This window comes from Trichomycterus rosablanca, chromosome 7 (assembly GCF_030014385.1).
Source record: "Trichomycterus rosablanca isolate fTriRos1 chromosome 7, fTriRos1.hap1, whole genome shotgun sequence".
Classification (NCBI taxonomy): domain Eukaryota; kingdom Metazoa; phylum Chordata; class Actinopteri; order Siluriformes; family Trichomycteridae; genus Trichomycterus; species Trichomycterus rosablanca.
In genome coordinates, this window is record NC_085994.1 from 31,485,396 (window position 1) to 31,502,653 (window position 17,258).

At 38.3% G+C, this 17,258-nt stretch overlaps 1 protein-coding gene across 1 annotated transcript in view; it reads left to right on the forward strand.

Annotated features, from left to right (window-relative positions):
* The first annotated feature begins 995 nt into the window (after window positions 1-995).
* Window positions 996-17,258, forward strand: part of otud5a (OTU deubiquitinase 5a) — a 103,140-nt gene continuing 86,877 nt past the window's right edge. The window contains exons 1-2 of the mRNA XM_062998585.1: window positions 996-1,817; window positions 14,883-14,976. Coding sequence (XP_062854655.1) covers window positions 1,233-1,817; window positions 14,883-14,976 — 679 coding nt within the window. The 5' untranslated portion in view covers window positions 996-1,232. The remainder of the gene's footprint in view (window positions 1,818-14,882; window positions 14,977-17,258) is intronic.

A 17,258-nucleotide genomic window follows, 5' to 3' on the forward strand; every position in this document is an offset into this window, starting at 1 on the left:
AATAATACCTGCTCTGTAGTGGTCCCAGGGAGAGTTCTGACCATTGAAGAACAGAATGAAAGGGGGCTAACAAAGCATGCAGAGTAACAGATGGACTACAGTCAGTATTTGTAGAACTACAAAGTGCTCCTATATGGTAAGTGAAGCTGATAAAATGGACAATGTGTGTAGAAACAAGGAGGTGGTTATGGCTGATCGGTGTATGTGCCCTCAAGATCCTTAGTGTCTGCGTCCCAGTTACTTTTGACTGTTCCACTGTCTTGTCTTTAATATAAAGCAGATTGTCTTTTTGGTGTTGCTGCACCAAGACCTTTGAATGGTCTTCCAAGTGACCTCGTGACCCAAGCTTAAAACACACTTAAATCAGTTTTCAATAGCCATTTTAACACTGATCTGTGTACTATAGCTTGAGGACTGTGTGTATGTTGATGTGTTTATGCTATAAACTGTGTTTGTGTGTTGTAGTGGTGAATGGAAGGCAAACCTTTTTGCCTTTGGTTTTAAATGTGCTATATAAGTTTACTTTACTTACTCACAAAGTTTCTCTGTATGATTAGATTGAAATGAATGAGTGTTTATGACACGTGTACGTATTAAAGTGCTCGGTGAGTGTAGACACGCCAGTTATTTTACATCGTTATGTTTTTTGTAGTCATAGAGACATATAAGAAAGCGACAAGTGGCGGCGTCCTATTTCAACATAGCTCACTATATAGTGCGCTAGTGTGCAATTTCTAACGTTACCCAGTATTGTGTCCGCATTATTGCACCCTACTTCCTAAACTCTGCTCACTATGAAGTGATTCATAAGTAGTGCATATAGCCTAGTCTAGACCGCTTGGAGAAAACTTGACGTGTATGGACTTGTTTCATGACTGCATTGTGTATTTTATATGAGGTTAAACCTCCCTATGAAGTGCACTTTGCAGGGAGTAGGGTGTAATTAGTGAGAGGAAGTGACGCGACCGCGGCGTCAGTCTTGTGTTGATGTTTAGTGGAAAGTGGAGGAGAAAAGCGGACGGGAAGAGCTGGCTTTGTTTTTTCTTCTCCCAGCGTCTTCTTTTAACTATAAATAACACCAATTTTTCATTCAAATACTTCACAACTGATATTTTGCAAAGAAGGAGGCCACAGCGAATCTTTATTTAACGCAAAACATTTCCTAAAGCTAAGGAATCGTGTCCCCTTCCCCCGACCCCTGTCTGCTTTAAATAGACAGCAGCAGCAGCAGCATGACGATTTTGCCCAAGAAGAAAGCGAGCACTTCGGTTGGAGTGTCCGATCACAGCGATGAAACGGACCGACGGAGCGGCTCTGATACGCACCCTCACCCGCATGCACATACACACGGGGTCCGGTCAGGCGCCAGGCCGCGAGCTTCTCCGCCGCCGTGGTCCTATCAGCCCGCGCCTCCTGCGTCCAGAGAGGACCGGCGGAATGAAGCGAGCTCCCGGCCACAGCAGGCCTCACCACCGCCTGTAGGTTCAGGCTCGCCTGCCGGACCAGTAGACACGACCGGGATTTCCGGCGGCCGAGCCGAGCTGGCGGGCGGCGTCGGTTGTGGAGGCGCCGGAGGTTTGTGTGGAATCGGTGGAATCGGGATCGGTAGCTGCTGTTCTGGGCCCGGACTCAGTAAAAGGCGACGACAGGCGACCTGCACCGGCGGAGTAGCAGGTGGAGGAACCGTACCTGGGGCATCGGGAGGCGGTGGAGTGGGTACGAGCTCGGATCCTGAAGAAGCAGCCGGTAATAACAGCGAGGATGAGTACGAAAACGCTGCCAGACTGCAGTCCGAGGATCCGGCAACAGTGGAACAGGTAAAGAAACATGCTAAGATGCTAACTAGCTGAGTGGCTGTAGATGTGAAATGTCAACAAACGAGTGGCATGCTGTTGTAACCGCGCAAAATATAAACAATTCTACATCCAACCTGGTCAAAAACTCACATTTTAAACTCAACATAAAGAAAATAAGTGAAGCTTTTAATACTGTTAAAATCTGTTAAAGGTTTTTAATGAGAGAAACCATTTGTACTCGAGGAGAATACTTGCTAATCAGGACTAGTTCAAGGTGTTTATTAATATACGACCAAGTTTTTAATGAATAAAACTAAGACTTCTATTGAATGAAAACCTTTATTGATTAGGATAAGGCTAAGACTTTTAATAATGACCAATATCAAGACTTAAAATTACTTTTAATGAATATGATTAAGATTTTGTTAATGAAGACCAAGACTTTAATAACTACCAAGATAAGACCAAGACGTAAATACCAAAATACCATAATGCCATAAATACCAAAACTTTTAATAATGACCAATATCAATACTTAAAAATACATTTAATGAATAAAATTAAGATTTTGTTGATGAAGACCAAGACTTTAATAACTTGTAATAAATAAATAAATAGAGTAATAAATAAACTAAGACTTTTATTAAGACCAATACATTTAAATACCAAAACTTTTAATAATGACCAATATCAAGACTTAAAATTACTTTTAATGAATAAAATTAAGATTTTGTTGATGAAGACCAAGACTTTAATAACTACCAAGATAAGACCAAGACTTGTAATAAATAAATTAATAGAGTAATAAATAAACTAAGACTTTTATTAAGACCAATACATTTAATTACCGAAGCTTTTAATAATGACAGCATTAAAAAAGATTACTAACCAAGACAAGTTAGAGATTTTTTAATGTTGACCGTAAGACCAAAACTTTAAAGAACAGCCCAGACAAAACCAAAACTTTTATGACCAAGACTTTAAATGATTAAGACCAATCTGTTTAATTCCCAAGACATCTAACGACCAAGAATAGTCTTTTAATAATCAGGACGACACAATATATTGGCCAAGTTATTAAATAATAAAACCAATATGTTTAAAAACAAATGAGGGCTTTTAGAAAGAGAACACCAAGAATTTTTTATGTTTTTCAGGTTTTATTCAGTTGTTTTTATTTAAATATCAAGGCCAGAGCCTCATAATAATAAAGGCTTTTTTTAAATCATGAGTATATTTTCAAGACAAGACAATACAATAAATAACCAAAACTAAGATTTGAATGATCAGGACCAAAACTATTCAGTTAACAAGTCAAGACCTTAAATGATTAAGACAAAAAACAAGAGTTTTATTAAACAAGACCAAAACTGGGCAAAGATTGTTAGTGGGTAATGCTAGTAGGGCTGTCGCGGTGACAGAATTTCCCCTTGCGGTATTCAGCCTGTGTCAATATCGCGGTATGCGGTTATATCGCCATTTTTTTGTTGTTTTTGAAAATTACTTAATTGATCTGGATTTTAGAGCTATATAAACAAGCTTTATTGTTAGGCTATGATTCGGTATATTATTGCTTTATAATGACAAAGATGAGACAGCTTTAAGACCAATGAAATGCGTGTTTATTGTTAAATACAGAACAGAGCAGGGATGCGCGTCTTTTCTCTATTAAAAAAAGGTTTAAATTAGCTTCTAGCCTAGGCTAGATATGCACTGTGAAACAAAAAAAAAGTGTTTAGGCTAAATATTTTAAATGCACATCTAATCAAAATATGGTAAAAAAAATAGAATAAAGAATAAAGTCTGTAAGAGTTTAAACCTGCGTTATCATGCGCGCTAGACGAACCAACATGTTCACCTGATGTGTTTTAGAGAGGATCTGAGTGGGGTAGCGATGTTCCCCTCGGTACTAAAACTCTCTCTGATGGTGCTCGTTGCATTAATACACTGTAGATGTACTGAACCTGCATGCGACTTTAGAGATCAGAGAAAGTCTAGCCTGGTTATCGCGCCACTATTAACCATCTATTTAGTAGGTATAATTAACATAACAATATAAACTACATTTCAAGTTATTATTCGTTTCAATACATTTTTATTCAACGAAAAAATACATTTAAATCATTCCAGCAAGCCAGCAAGAGAGAATCTGCAGGCTGCAATGCCATATTAACCGTCATTAAGTGTTTTAGTTCGCCAAGGCTGTTTAAATGTCGTCTAAATTACAAGTATTTATTGAGTGTGAACTCAATTTAATCATTAATAAACTTGCCTATAATTCCTGTTGCGATTGTTTACATTTTAAAACACAAAGCCTGACACTCAGCAGCAACGCATGAGAACAGGTTGCGGGAAAATGTCGCTCCTAGCTCATTTTCATTATAAATTTATTTAACATTTATTACGCACGAATGTAAGCGTATAAAACAAGATGGACCTTCAACAATAAAAAAAAGGAGAAGAAAGAAAAAAAAAACGTGAACATCGCGGTGTTGCGGTTGTCCAGCATGCCCTGCGGTTGGCTGGTCTATACCGCGATATTTCAAAATTGCGGTTAGCGCGACAGCCCTAAATGCTAGTTAACTAACTGGCCATGGTAATTAAATTGTTATTGCTAGTTATTAGTAATTCCTTAATTCTTTTCGGGACTAATAAAGTATCTATCCATCTATCTAATGGTATTAAGCCAGCTGATAAACTTAGCTTGCTAATTTTAGAGAAGTTGGAGAGTGGGTAACATTAGCAAGCTATTGTTATGCTGTGGATAATGACACTTAGCTAGTGGTTCATTTTAGGAAGCTAGTTTTAGTTATTCACTAGCCTTGGTTGATGTATTCCTCTATCACAATATATATGTGTTTTTATGTAGTCAGTAACAAGTCACTTTATTAGGAACACCTATGCATATGTATAGATCTAATCAGCAAGACAAGTGTATTTAAACATGTTTTTTTTTAAACACAACGGCTTTAGCAGAAAAGGAAATTAAAGAAAAAAAAAAACAGAAACGACTGAGGCTTCTGGAATTTGCATTAAAGCTGTTATTTGAGGTTAAACAGCACAGGGAGGTTAACAGTGTCACTGCTGTTCTGCCTTGTTTCGATGACCAAGTATTTAGGCTTCAGCCATAAATTGGCTTGTAACAGATATTACATACTTGCTCAATCTCAATTATTTTAGCTAAATTTGCAAGCACCAGCTTTGTTATTAGTAAACAAACTAAAATGTGCAATAATTTCAGTAAAGCTTTAAAAAATAATGAATGTTTTTAATCAAGTTATTTGTTTAACATGTTTATATTTGCTTAAGGTTCATTTCTTTAATGTTATTTGACCGTTATGTGTAGCATTAACATCTATATTTTAATGTAGCCGTAGCCTAGTAGCTGTAGCCAAGTGGTTAAGGTACTGGATTAGTAATCAGATGGTCACTGGTTCAAACCCCACTACTGCCAGGTTGCTGCTGTTGGGCCCTTGAGCATTAATTAACTCTAATGTAAGTCGCTTTGGATAAAGGCGTCTGCTAAATGCCGAAAATGTAAATGTAATATTTTAATGCTATAAAGAAAAAATATAAGTGGCAATGAGTCCATGGGGAAAAATGACATTTATCATTTATTCATTGTCATAAAAGCAGTTCACTATTTGTAAAACAGTTGATTAACATGTAACATGTTGTAAGCAGGACAGCCCCAGCCTGATTTGGTGATCAGCTTGTCTGTCAGTCATTTTTTTTGCTGCGTTGCTTCTAAGGGTTTGAATTACCTGGTGCTTGATTTCCTTGTTTTCTCTTAAATAAATTACCTGCCATACTATAAAACACAATCCAGGTCACTTGGGTGGCACAGTGGTAAATTACGCTATTCCACCACTGCTCAGATCCAGGGGTCCAGTCCACAGCAGTGCCATCGGTCAGTCGGCCGTCTGGATACAGGCATTAATAGCTGTGTCTTATATGAGTTATAATAGTGCAATAACCAAAAGGCCTATTGGAAGGAGGCAGTTATTCACTAAATCATTGGCTACGTTTACGTGCAAAGATTTTCTCAAATCTGACTGAATTCATTCTGATTATAAATGTAGACTGAGCTTTTTATATACGCACTATACTCAACAATCTGGTGACAGTCTTTGTTTACATGCACGCTACAAGTAATTAAGTTGAGAATCCAAACTGACGCACATGTAGAGTACCACTTGGTATACAAGTTACCAGGACAACAAGTCCCATCAGAATAAAAGGAGTTAATAAAATTGTTTAGTTTAGTAAAGTTTTGTAGTTTGTTTAGTATGGTTTACTCCCGCCATGTTAAATTTTGTAGACTTTCCGATTGAGAACGTAATCAGGTACAGGTGTTTACATGGCTATTATTCTTCTACTTTATTATTTAAAAGATTACCCACCTCGTTCAGTCAGATAGAAATTGAGCTCTTAGATTATTAATCGATTATTAGGCAGCGGGTAAACATGGCTAATCAGATGGAATATAATCATTGTGTAAACACAGAGTAAAACATTTCAATAAATAACTAAATAAATAATCAGATGGAAATTGTTTTCAGAATGGCTTTAGTCTGTATAGTCTGTTCTGACTGAGGTGTATACATGGTCATTTTTTAGTCCGATTGAGCCATCAGCTGGATTACATTTACATTTACATTAGGGGTGGGCGATATGGCCTTTAAATAATATCACGATATTTTGGGATATTTTTGCGATAACGATATTCACTAGCGATATATAAGAACACTTTTTAAAGTTTATTTTAAAAACACCTTTTGTTTTGCAGACAGTCAGGACATCTAAGGTACAAATGTTACTAAATGTACATTAAATTAAGCATCACGTCTAGTAGGGCTGGGCAATATGGCTAAAAAAAAACTCATATCAACTCAAGTCTCTATATGCTTTTGAGAAGTGGCTATATACGATACGATACGATATAATGTAAACTTAAAGTACAATGGCAGACCACTACCCATATTTTACCTTATAATGTTTATAAGTTCTCTTAAAAACACAAAACATTGTAGTTCTGATAAATTCTGGCTAATTACAGTGTTTATATTGTGTATTATTACAGGCTGTATTTGTATACATATTGACAACATTTATATTAAACAAACCAGCAGAATCTCACAAGCACATTTATACTGTCCGTTTTACTTTTAAAAAATCCCGATTAATATTTGATCATGCTTAGCTATCATTTCAAAATGAATATCTGTCAATTATACAGCAACCAATGAAAAGAGAGCTTGAAATTCCACCCAGAATTTGAATTCGAAGCTCTGATTGGTTTATACATCTGAATCTCTTGAACCGGAGTTGTTTTGCCCACAGTCAGCAAAACGAATGAATCTTTACAACTGCCTAGTGGTTATTAAAAGATTATTAATAGATTATTAATAGATTATCAGGCTGCATGTAAACGTGGCTAGTGTTTATAATAGAGATGCAAATTTAGCTGCCCCATTACGATAATTTCAAAATAACTCTTCATGCTTTATTGATCAAAGAACAGTACAACATAGTGAACAAGGCAGTAATGTAAAAAGAAACACTGTGATCAGAACCATTAAGCATCATGAATGTAGATTGTAAACAGTAGTTGGTCGTGAACAGTTCATCAAAATGTTAACCAAACACACTAATCATAATGAGTAAAGATATATATGTATATAAATTATAGCTTATATATTTCTGATAACATTAATGTTGTTATTATAAAATTATAATCTGAGTTTCACCATTTTGCTAGAGCACAATACAAACTATCCACATCATTTTTATATACAAATAGTTACAGATCCACATGTTTAACATGCAGACACTGTTAGTGATTTTAGGGAGAGTGGTAGCTCAGTGCTTAAGGTACTGGACTAGTGATCAAGTAAGGTTGTCGGTTAAAGCCCCACCACCACCAGGTTGCCAGTGTTGGACCCCTGAGAAAGGCCCTTAACCCTCAATTGCTTAAAAATTGTAATCACTCGTAATTGTAAGTCGCTTTGGATAAAAGCATCTGCTAAATGCTGCAAATGTACATTTATTTTTTATTTAATTGTTCTGTTAATGATTAAATGACTTAAATCTGATAGATTCCTCGAACAGTTGTGTTTCTCACAGTTGTCCCTAAAAATAGCGCATGAACACTGAGAATTTAAATTCAGCAATCAATCTCAGCAGTTGAAAATAAAATGAAATTACAACGAATAATGCTTTGGGACTTGAGGGCCTTGTTTAGGAGCCCAAGAACGGCAAATTGGCCATACAAGTCTTGAACCAGGAATCTTGTGTTCACCATTGCATGATTACACATTTAGTGGTTGTTTTTTATTGCCAAGTTACCCGAGTATTGTTTTAGTTGCTTTAGACTTCGACATCTTGGACATTTTGACTAACCGATTGCTAACTGAATTGTCATAGGATTGCTAGTCTAATAGACTTTTCTGTGGTGTAGTGTGCTGACAATGTTTGATGTATGTGTTTGCGTATTGAGTGTATTTTGTCCCTTTGGGGATTCCATAATCAGTGGAAAAGTGTGCTTCTCTACACATGTGATCATCTCTCTGTAGTCTGTGCTGTGTCTCAAAACAACAAGCCAGTAAAGTTTTATGCTCCCGATAATTTGTCTATATACAGTTCATTTCTTACTACATAAACTCAGCAAACTCTAAAGACACTTGATTACACTAGGACCACCTAATAGTGCTAATTAACCAGTATAAAAGAGACACTTGAATGCTATGTGAATTAAAAATGTTAAATCACTAAACACAAACCTTAAATTTTGAATTTTCTCAGCAGACTCGATTTTCACGGCCGTGAATTGGGAAGGACCTTACTTATAACGTCCTATTAAACTATATAACACATCACTGGGCTTCATATCAACACATCTTTCTACTGTATTTAATAAAAAACACTGTAACATAGTGAATTTAGCAGTAATGTAAAACAATAAGATGAACAGAAATAGCATAAACACAACCAGTTCAGCATCATGAATGTAGATTTTCTAACAGAAAACCAGGAACCAACAGTTCATTACAAGCACTGACTAAACATGCTAGTCATGATTAATACAAATGCACTCAGTATATTAAAACTCTCTCTGACATTATTATTGTCGCTTACCAGCAGAGTTGTATCTTCATATTGGAGCATGATGCAAAATATCCATGTTATTTGTATAAATAAAATAATAACATTCCACAAAGATCCTTATGTGCAGTGTTTAACATGCAGTCAGACACCATACTGACACTAAGCAGCTTCTGTTTCATTTTAATGTGTAATAGTTTAAATAATATAAATGCATTAAAATATTTGTTGTTGGGATTACAACGGCAGCACTTTCTCTGAATGTGTTTGAACATTCAACTGTAATAACTTTTAACTGACAGCATTAACCGGATGACTTTTTTGTTAGTTATCGGTTATGCCAAGTTCACACTACACGACTTTCCAAGTCGTCAGGTCGCTGTACAGTTCACACTACACGACTGGATCTCTTGTAATCGGGAGTCTTTCAAGTCGGTGTGGCTTTCACACTACACGACTGATCGGCGATAGGGGGTTTCACACTACATGATCTATCACCGACTGGAATCACAGACGAGCTTCTCTGATCTCCCAAACTACGTTTTGTCCCGAAAACAAACGCGAGAAGTGACGAAAGGTCATGATACCACGTCCAAAAATGCACGTCAACAAGTAGCGAGCAATCAAAGTTTGTGTGCTGATGTGCAGCGTAAAATCAATGAGAAAAAATAAATGAATCTGAGTGGATTTGGTTTGGATTGTTCTGTAGTCAGTCGGAGGTTAATAAATATTTTTGCAATGCAATGTTGGTGTTACATTTTGTAGAGAACGATAAACTTGTGTGTGTGCCGATGTATTCTGATATAAACTATATTATGCCCCTGTCCCAACTTTTTATAACTCCTCACCTGCGTTTCCCCTCACCCCGTATCTTGTGTTCTCATTGGCCGTTCGACATAGCACTCACTGCCAGTCGGGCAACTCGGATCCAGATAGCTGGCAAGCTAGATATCTCTCGTCGGTCTCTCATCGAGTTGATGAGCAGTTCACATCACGAGTTTCGATCGGCAGGCGAACAGCGAGTTGCTCCCGAGCCGGGAAATCTAGCGCCGACCAGTCGCCGAGCGAAAATCAGGGCAAAAATCGTATAGTGTGAAATAGGCATTAACTGACCATTTATTTACACCCCTAGTTTGTTGTTATGCTTTGTGTGTAAAACAACTCGAGATTTATGGTTATGGCTGTGAAGTCACAGAAAAGGGTAAACTGTGAGACTGCATTTGTTGAGGGGTAAGTTTAAGTCAGGGGTGTCCAAACTTTGTCCTGTCGGGGGCCAGGTGTAGAAAAATATACCACTTTTTTTTATCTTCGGAGCCGCCAAGTTCAGATACATTAATGTATAATGTTTTGAAGTATTGGGAAAGGAAATGGGAAGAGTTTGGACTGGTTTATACCGACACCCAGTGTTCAAACTAGGGATTTTTAAACCGGTCTAATAGCGGGTCAACTACTATTTAATTTCTAAAATACCTTACGGGCTGCAAGCTGGTCGTTTGGACCCCCCTGGGTTAAGTAATTATGACATTGACAGATGATTCCATAGAACGTTCTCGTAAAAGTATGCAATGTCAAAACATTAATCTCTTAAAAAATCTTAGACTAATGCATCAGTAATGTCTGGTGAAATGTTACAAGTGAAATCTTATTATTAATATGATGCTATTTATTTTAAAAGTATAGGGACACCTCCAGATTATTCTAAGACTGGAATAGCCAAACATGTTTCTAACAGGGTTATAACTAGAGATGGGAGGATCGATCGGCTATGTATCGGTATCGGCCGATTTTTTATCAAAATATGCAATCGGCGATCGGCCGATATTTCTCAAATTTAGCCGATCCTGAGAGCCGACCGCGGGCGGCTAAAGAATCAGTTTATGGTGTTCAGCTGCATATGCGGACAGGAAACGTTGTCAGTTTGGCAGTTTTTTTACCATATATGACACAGACTCATCCAGGACGTTTTGTAAAATTTTTAAAACCAGCGTGTCTCGCGGGGAACCAAAACAAAGACATTTAACACTACTAATCTGATACGGCACTTAAGAGTACACCATGCACGCAGCTGAATACAGTGAGTATCAGAAAACTGCAATCATTAAATTTAGACCATTAATAAACACAGAAAAACAGCAAATTAAACAGTCAATATTGCAATAATTAAACATAGCCCTTAATGTTTTAAACGAAAAAAACTGAATTAAACAAATACAGTGAAAATACTGCAATCATTAAATTTAGACCATTCATTATTTTAACACGGAAAAACAGTATATTACATAATTAATTAAACTCGGACCCTGGGTTATTTTAAAACGAAAAACTGCAACCATTAAATGTAGATATTGAATTGTTGTAAACGAGAAACAGCTAATTAAACAAATGTTGTCTGCATAGCGTCACTGAAATCGTGCAGTCGTCGTGGGTCTTGAATTAATTCTAGATGAAATATAACAGCAGCTATATAAAATATGGAACGTTTGAAATTAAACAAACCCCGGGCCCGTTTTCATTCTTTTCACAAATAGTAATATTTCAGCTTTCAGCTTTCAGCTTTTCCTCTTTTCAGTCAGTATATTTGAAGCGACGCTAAACAATCTTTCACTATCCACGCTTGTGCAAGGCGCGTATTGCAGTATTGACTGTTTAATTTACTGTTTAAAAACAATTCGAGTTTGTTTTAAAACAATTCAAGATCTACATTTAATGGTTGAAGTTTTTCGTTTAAAATAACCCAGAGTCTGCGCTTAATGACTGCTGTTTTGACTGCATTTATTTATTTACTTTTTTGTTTTAAATTAATTAATGGTCTAAATATAATCATTGCCGTATTGGCTGTATTTGTTTGATTTACTTTGTTTATTTACTGCTAATTTTGTTAAAGATATGCTGTTTCACATGAGTTCGTTAAAATGGTAATAAACCAGTTAGACCATGTTTCATGTCTTGCTTGCACTAAAAATTGCATGTTGCGCTGTCGTGGCATATAGCCCCGCCCTAGATCGGTATTGGCTATCGGCCGATCGCGCTGAAAGGTGCATCGCTGATCGGTCCATCTCTAGTTATAGCTAAACACACCCACAGCCAAACACCCAACAATAATCAAAATACAGAGCACTCTAGAAGAACTCGCAGACAAAAAGTTTTAAAGCAGCACTTGAGACATAATTTATATGTGACGTTTTAAACCAGCCAAGTGGTTAGATCACCCTGGCGTGATGGGCGACTCCAGAGGGGGTAGTAGGGCACAGTGCAATGGCAAATGTGACGAATGAATATCTGTGTGTAGACCAGATAGACTTGGCTTTCAAAATACAGAGCACCATAGAAGAACTCACAGACAAAAAGTCTGATATTAGACTATGCTGGATACTTGGACATTGTGGAATATTGGGAAATGAAAAAGCTGACCAGTTGGCAAGAGGTAAAACTGTACAAAAAATCATTAACCTCAAACTTACACCGACGGACATCAAACCCCTTATAATGAATACATTAAAAATAAATGGCAACTTCAATGGAACAAACAATAAACTACATGACATAAGTAATTCACCGTACAGATTAAGTTATATACACTAGGTGTAGAATAGGACGTTCCAGATTAACACACAAACATTTAACATTAGGAGAAGACCCCAGACTTGTGTAGACTGTCACATACCAATCACTATAAAACACATCCTGATTAAATGCCCAAAATACAACAGTGAAAGACAAAGAATACATATGCCCAATACATTTAAAGAAATATTCACCCAAGATAATACAGAAATAATCCTTAATTTTCTTAATAAAATAAAACATATATAATACAACAGAAATAAAACTATAATAAAACACCGATTCCTGCCACGAATGTCATAGATATGACAACATGGCATTATAAAAAACAAACAAACAGGGTTATAAAAGAAGTAATGTGCTTCCAACTTTGTGGCAATAGTTTGGGCCAGGTGCTTTTTCTTTTTCCAGCATGATTGTGCCCCTGTGCACAAATTAAGGTCCGAAATGACATGGCTTGATGAGTTTGGTCTGGAGGAACTCCAATGACCTGCACAGAATAGCACAGCACAGAGCCCTGATCTCGAACCCCTTTGAGATCAATGTAAACGGTGAATGTGAGCCAGGTCTTTTTGGTCTAACCTCACAAATATTCTTTTGACAGAATTGGCCCACAGACACACTACCTAATCATGTGGAAGGTGAATCAAGTGCAGCAACCCCAAGTATAATTTGGGGCAGTAGTGGGTGCTAGTGATTTTCATGTGTGATCACAGTTCATTCGGGGTTTATTTATTACTGCCACTGACTATAATTAAACACTGAACCGTTGATTGTTTTCTTTAATTGTATTATTGAAGGGACTTTACAGAAGAAAACATTTTGTGCTAGGGTGACGCAGCACCAACACACCACTACGCAATGTTGAAACTCATGAGTTCGAATTTCAGCAAAGCTCATGACCTGGCCGGGTGTCCCCACACACAGTTGGCTGTGTTTGAGAAGTGGAAGGTCTGGGGAGATGGGGTCTCTTCCTACTGCTGCTGTTATGCAATCTCCAGGAGTGGGGCAGATGAGGGGAGTTGCGTGGATCCTAGTGAGGCTCTCCGTATGCGAATTCTGTTTAATTCTGCATGGGAACCCAACACTGACAGATAATAAGAAGCAGCCTCAGATAGGAAATGTCTCATGATCAGACGTGGGTTGTGCAAGCGGCAGCAGATTCACTAATTAGCAATTGGAAATGACTAGATTAGGAGATAAAGGGGTAAAAAACCCACATTTAAAAAAAAATATATTCTATTCAGGAGGCTGTTCAATTGACCTCCTAAAGGTTTACACCCACTTATGCAGAACTGACTGCAACAATACTTTCAAAAAATCTATATTAGTATACACCTAAAACACTGAGTCTTCATTACATTAAAATATAAAGGTGTGTCTTGTTTGTTTGGAGGTGTCAGCAGTTCTTTAGATGTTATTCAGGAAATTACATCATTCCATATTTTAACAGACAGTCCACAGCTGAGTGTATTAAGTTTACACTGTTCAGAGGAAATGAGTCTCACAGTAGTTGGGGAAATCCCAAAGCCTTATAAATAGCTTTCTAATCAATTCCAGGCTTTTTGTGATACCAACAATATGTCATTTGCTAGTAACATTTGAGCGTTTGCTGGCAGTTGTAGCCTAGTGGTTAAGGTACTGGACTAGTAATCAGAAGGTTGCTGGTCAAGCCTCACCACTGCCAGGTTGCTGCTGTTGGGCCCCTGAGCAAGGCCCTTAACCCTCAATTGCTTAGATTGTGTACTGTCACACTACTGTAAGTCGCTTTGGATAAAGGCATCTGCTAAATGTCGAAAATGTAAATGCCGAGCAATACATTAGCAACCACCTTGCAGCCCTTTAGCAACCACCTAGAAAAATCTTGGCAGCCATGTAGCAACACATTAAGCACTTAATTTTAGTCGCTTGCTAGCTAACATCAACACACCAGTTGCATAAACCAGAGAGCTAAAGAGAGGAAATGTAATTTCATAGTTTATGTTTGGCAGTTGTAGCCTAAAGGTTAAGGTACTGGACTAGAAGGCAGAACATTGCTGGTTCAAACTCCACCACTGCCAGGTTGCCTTTGTTGGGCCCTTGAGCAAGTCCCTTAACCCTGAATTGCTTAGACTATATACTGTAAGTCGCTTTGGATAAAAGCGTCAGCTAAATGCCGTAAATGTAATTTTTTTATATTTTCTTAGATTAAGGTATATGGTTGCCATAAAAACTTGATTGTTTTCGATGGTAAGGTGTGCGAGATTTATATTCAACAGAGCTAGCTGAAATCAAGCATGACTGAAGTCATTGGTTTCTTTATATATATATATTTTTTAATATAGATTTGTGTTTAAACATGTTTTACGAAGTGTGTTTTCTTTTACACAGTGATATTTGTTTTGTTGTAAAACATCTTCTTTCTTCTCTGTGTTGCAGCAGGAGCACTGGTTCGAGAAAGCACTTGGTGAGAAGAAAGGATTTGTCATTAAAAAGATGAAGGAAGACGGCGCTTGTCTTTTCAGAGCTGTTGGTAGGTAACACCTTTACAACTTTGACACTGTGTTAGCAGTATTCATCCAGGTGTGCAACAAACCACAAACCCCACAACCTTTTTTTGCACTATGTGGTTTCATATAAGATATAATTTCACAGACTGGTGGGGGCAGGGGGTTTAAAATAATCAATTTAAATGTAACAATATTACTTGCAAATGACGGAAGATCAGTGAGCTTTTTGCGTCGCAATGAAATGCTCCCACCTAGAGGTGATAGGAGACAATAACACCCGAAGTGTGTTGGAAATGGAAGCAGTGTTTTCATTGCTTTTGTAGCGTTCTCAATTATTTATTCTTTCTGTGCGGTGTGTACCGGTCCGTGCCCTGGTGGTTTAGAACCACTGGCATAGATCACACGTCTCGGTGTGATCCATTTATACTTAATCCAGTTAGTTAAATTGGTATTTTTTTCTTCTTCTCGTGGCTGCTTGTGTATTTAGCCATCGCCACGGTGGATCATTCTGGTCCACATACCTGATTTGACTTATTTTTTACGCCGAATGCCCTTTCTGATGCGGATGCCCTTTCTGATCGGTCACAAGCCTAGATAAAATACTTGTGCTAAATTTGGTTACCATTTTTTGACCAGGAATCAAGCAAAATAAAGTGGTCTATTTGGGTGGGGCAGGAAACAAATGGGCACTTTGACTGGTTTGCAACTGTGCAGCCCCAGATACTCAAGAGCAGGGGTGCCCAATACGTTGATCGCACAGTGCACGCTGGTAGATCGCGCCTCATTCTAACATGTCAACATAATTGACATAAATACGTTCGCAGAAATACAAAAATCTTTCGCTGGTGTCTGGTTCTGAACTTTTCTCTTCCTTCCTACCAGTTGATCTTGCTGAAGTTTCACAAATCATCACTAAGTCAAAGTCTACCACATACGCCCGTCTTGACCCTATCCCTACCTTCCTTCTTCAGTCCTCTGTGCCTGCTTTTGCTGCCCCTATCTGTCACATGGTCAATTTATCACTTTCTTCTGGCTATGTTCCTCCATCATGGAAACTCGCTGCAGTCACTCCCATCATCAAGAAGCCTGATCTTGATATCACTGATCTCAGTAACTTCAGACCTATTTCAAACCTTCCGTTTCTTTCCAAGTTTACAGAAAGAGTCGTGGCATCCCAGCTGTTTGATTTCTTAAATTCTAATCACCTGCTCGAAGATTTTCAATCTGGTTTCCGTCCATATCATAGTACAGAGACTGCATTGCTTTGCGTTTTAAATGACCTCCTTTTGTTCGCTGACAAAGGGTTGGTCTCCATGCTTCTACTTCTCGACCTCACTGCTGCATTTGATACTATCAACCACACTATTCTTCTGTCCAGACTGTCCAATATTGGTCTTTCTGGCCTGCCACTTGCATGGTTTAAATCCTACCTCTCTGACAGGCAACATTTTGTGCAGCTAGGGTGCCATGTCTCAAATAATGCACACATACATCAGGGTGTGCCTCAGGGCTCGGTCCTTGGACCACTGCTATTTATTCTATACATCTCTCCCTTGGGTGAAATTTTCCGAAATCACGGGTTAAGATTCCACTGCTACGCGGACGACACACAGATTTACCTTAGCCTCAGGCCCTCTGATCCCTTTCCTCCTACTGCCCTCTCCAGGTGTCTTCAAGATCTCATCCTATGGCTGCGGGAGAATTATCTTCAATTAAATACCGATAAAACTGAGCTTCTGTATATTGGCTCGAAAGCTGCACTTTCCTCTTTCTCTTGCCCTGTTCTTCTCATTGGGAACACCTCTGTTTTTCCTGCTGCTACTGCACGGAACCTTGGTGTGACAGTCGACCCTCTCCTAACTTTTCAGCCCTACATCCGCTCCATCACAAAGTCTGCTTACTTCCACCTATGTAACATTTCTCGTCTTCGCCCCATGATTTCACCTCAGACAGCTGAGCTTTTGGTCCATGCTTTTGTTACTTCTCGGCTGGACTATTGCAACTCACTGCTCTATGGTCTTCCTAACAAGTCGATACGCCCTCTACAGCTTATTCAAAATGCTGCGGCCAGGATCCTCACATCCACTCGAAAACACGACCATATCACCCCGGTTTTGGAGCAATTGCATTGGCTCCCTGTGCATAAACGCCTCCAATTTAAAATACTACTCCTTACTTTTAAAGCCCTTCATGGACTTGCCCCGGTCTACCTCTCCCATCTGCTGACACCTTACATACCCAGTCGCTCACTCAGGTCCTCCGATGCTGGCCTGCTGGCCACACCTAGATTTAGGCTGTCAACCTT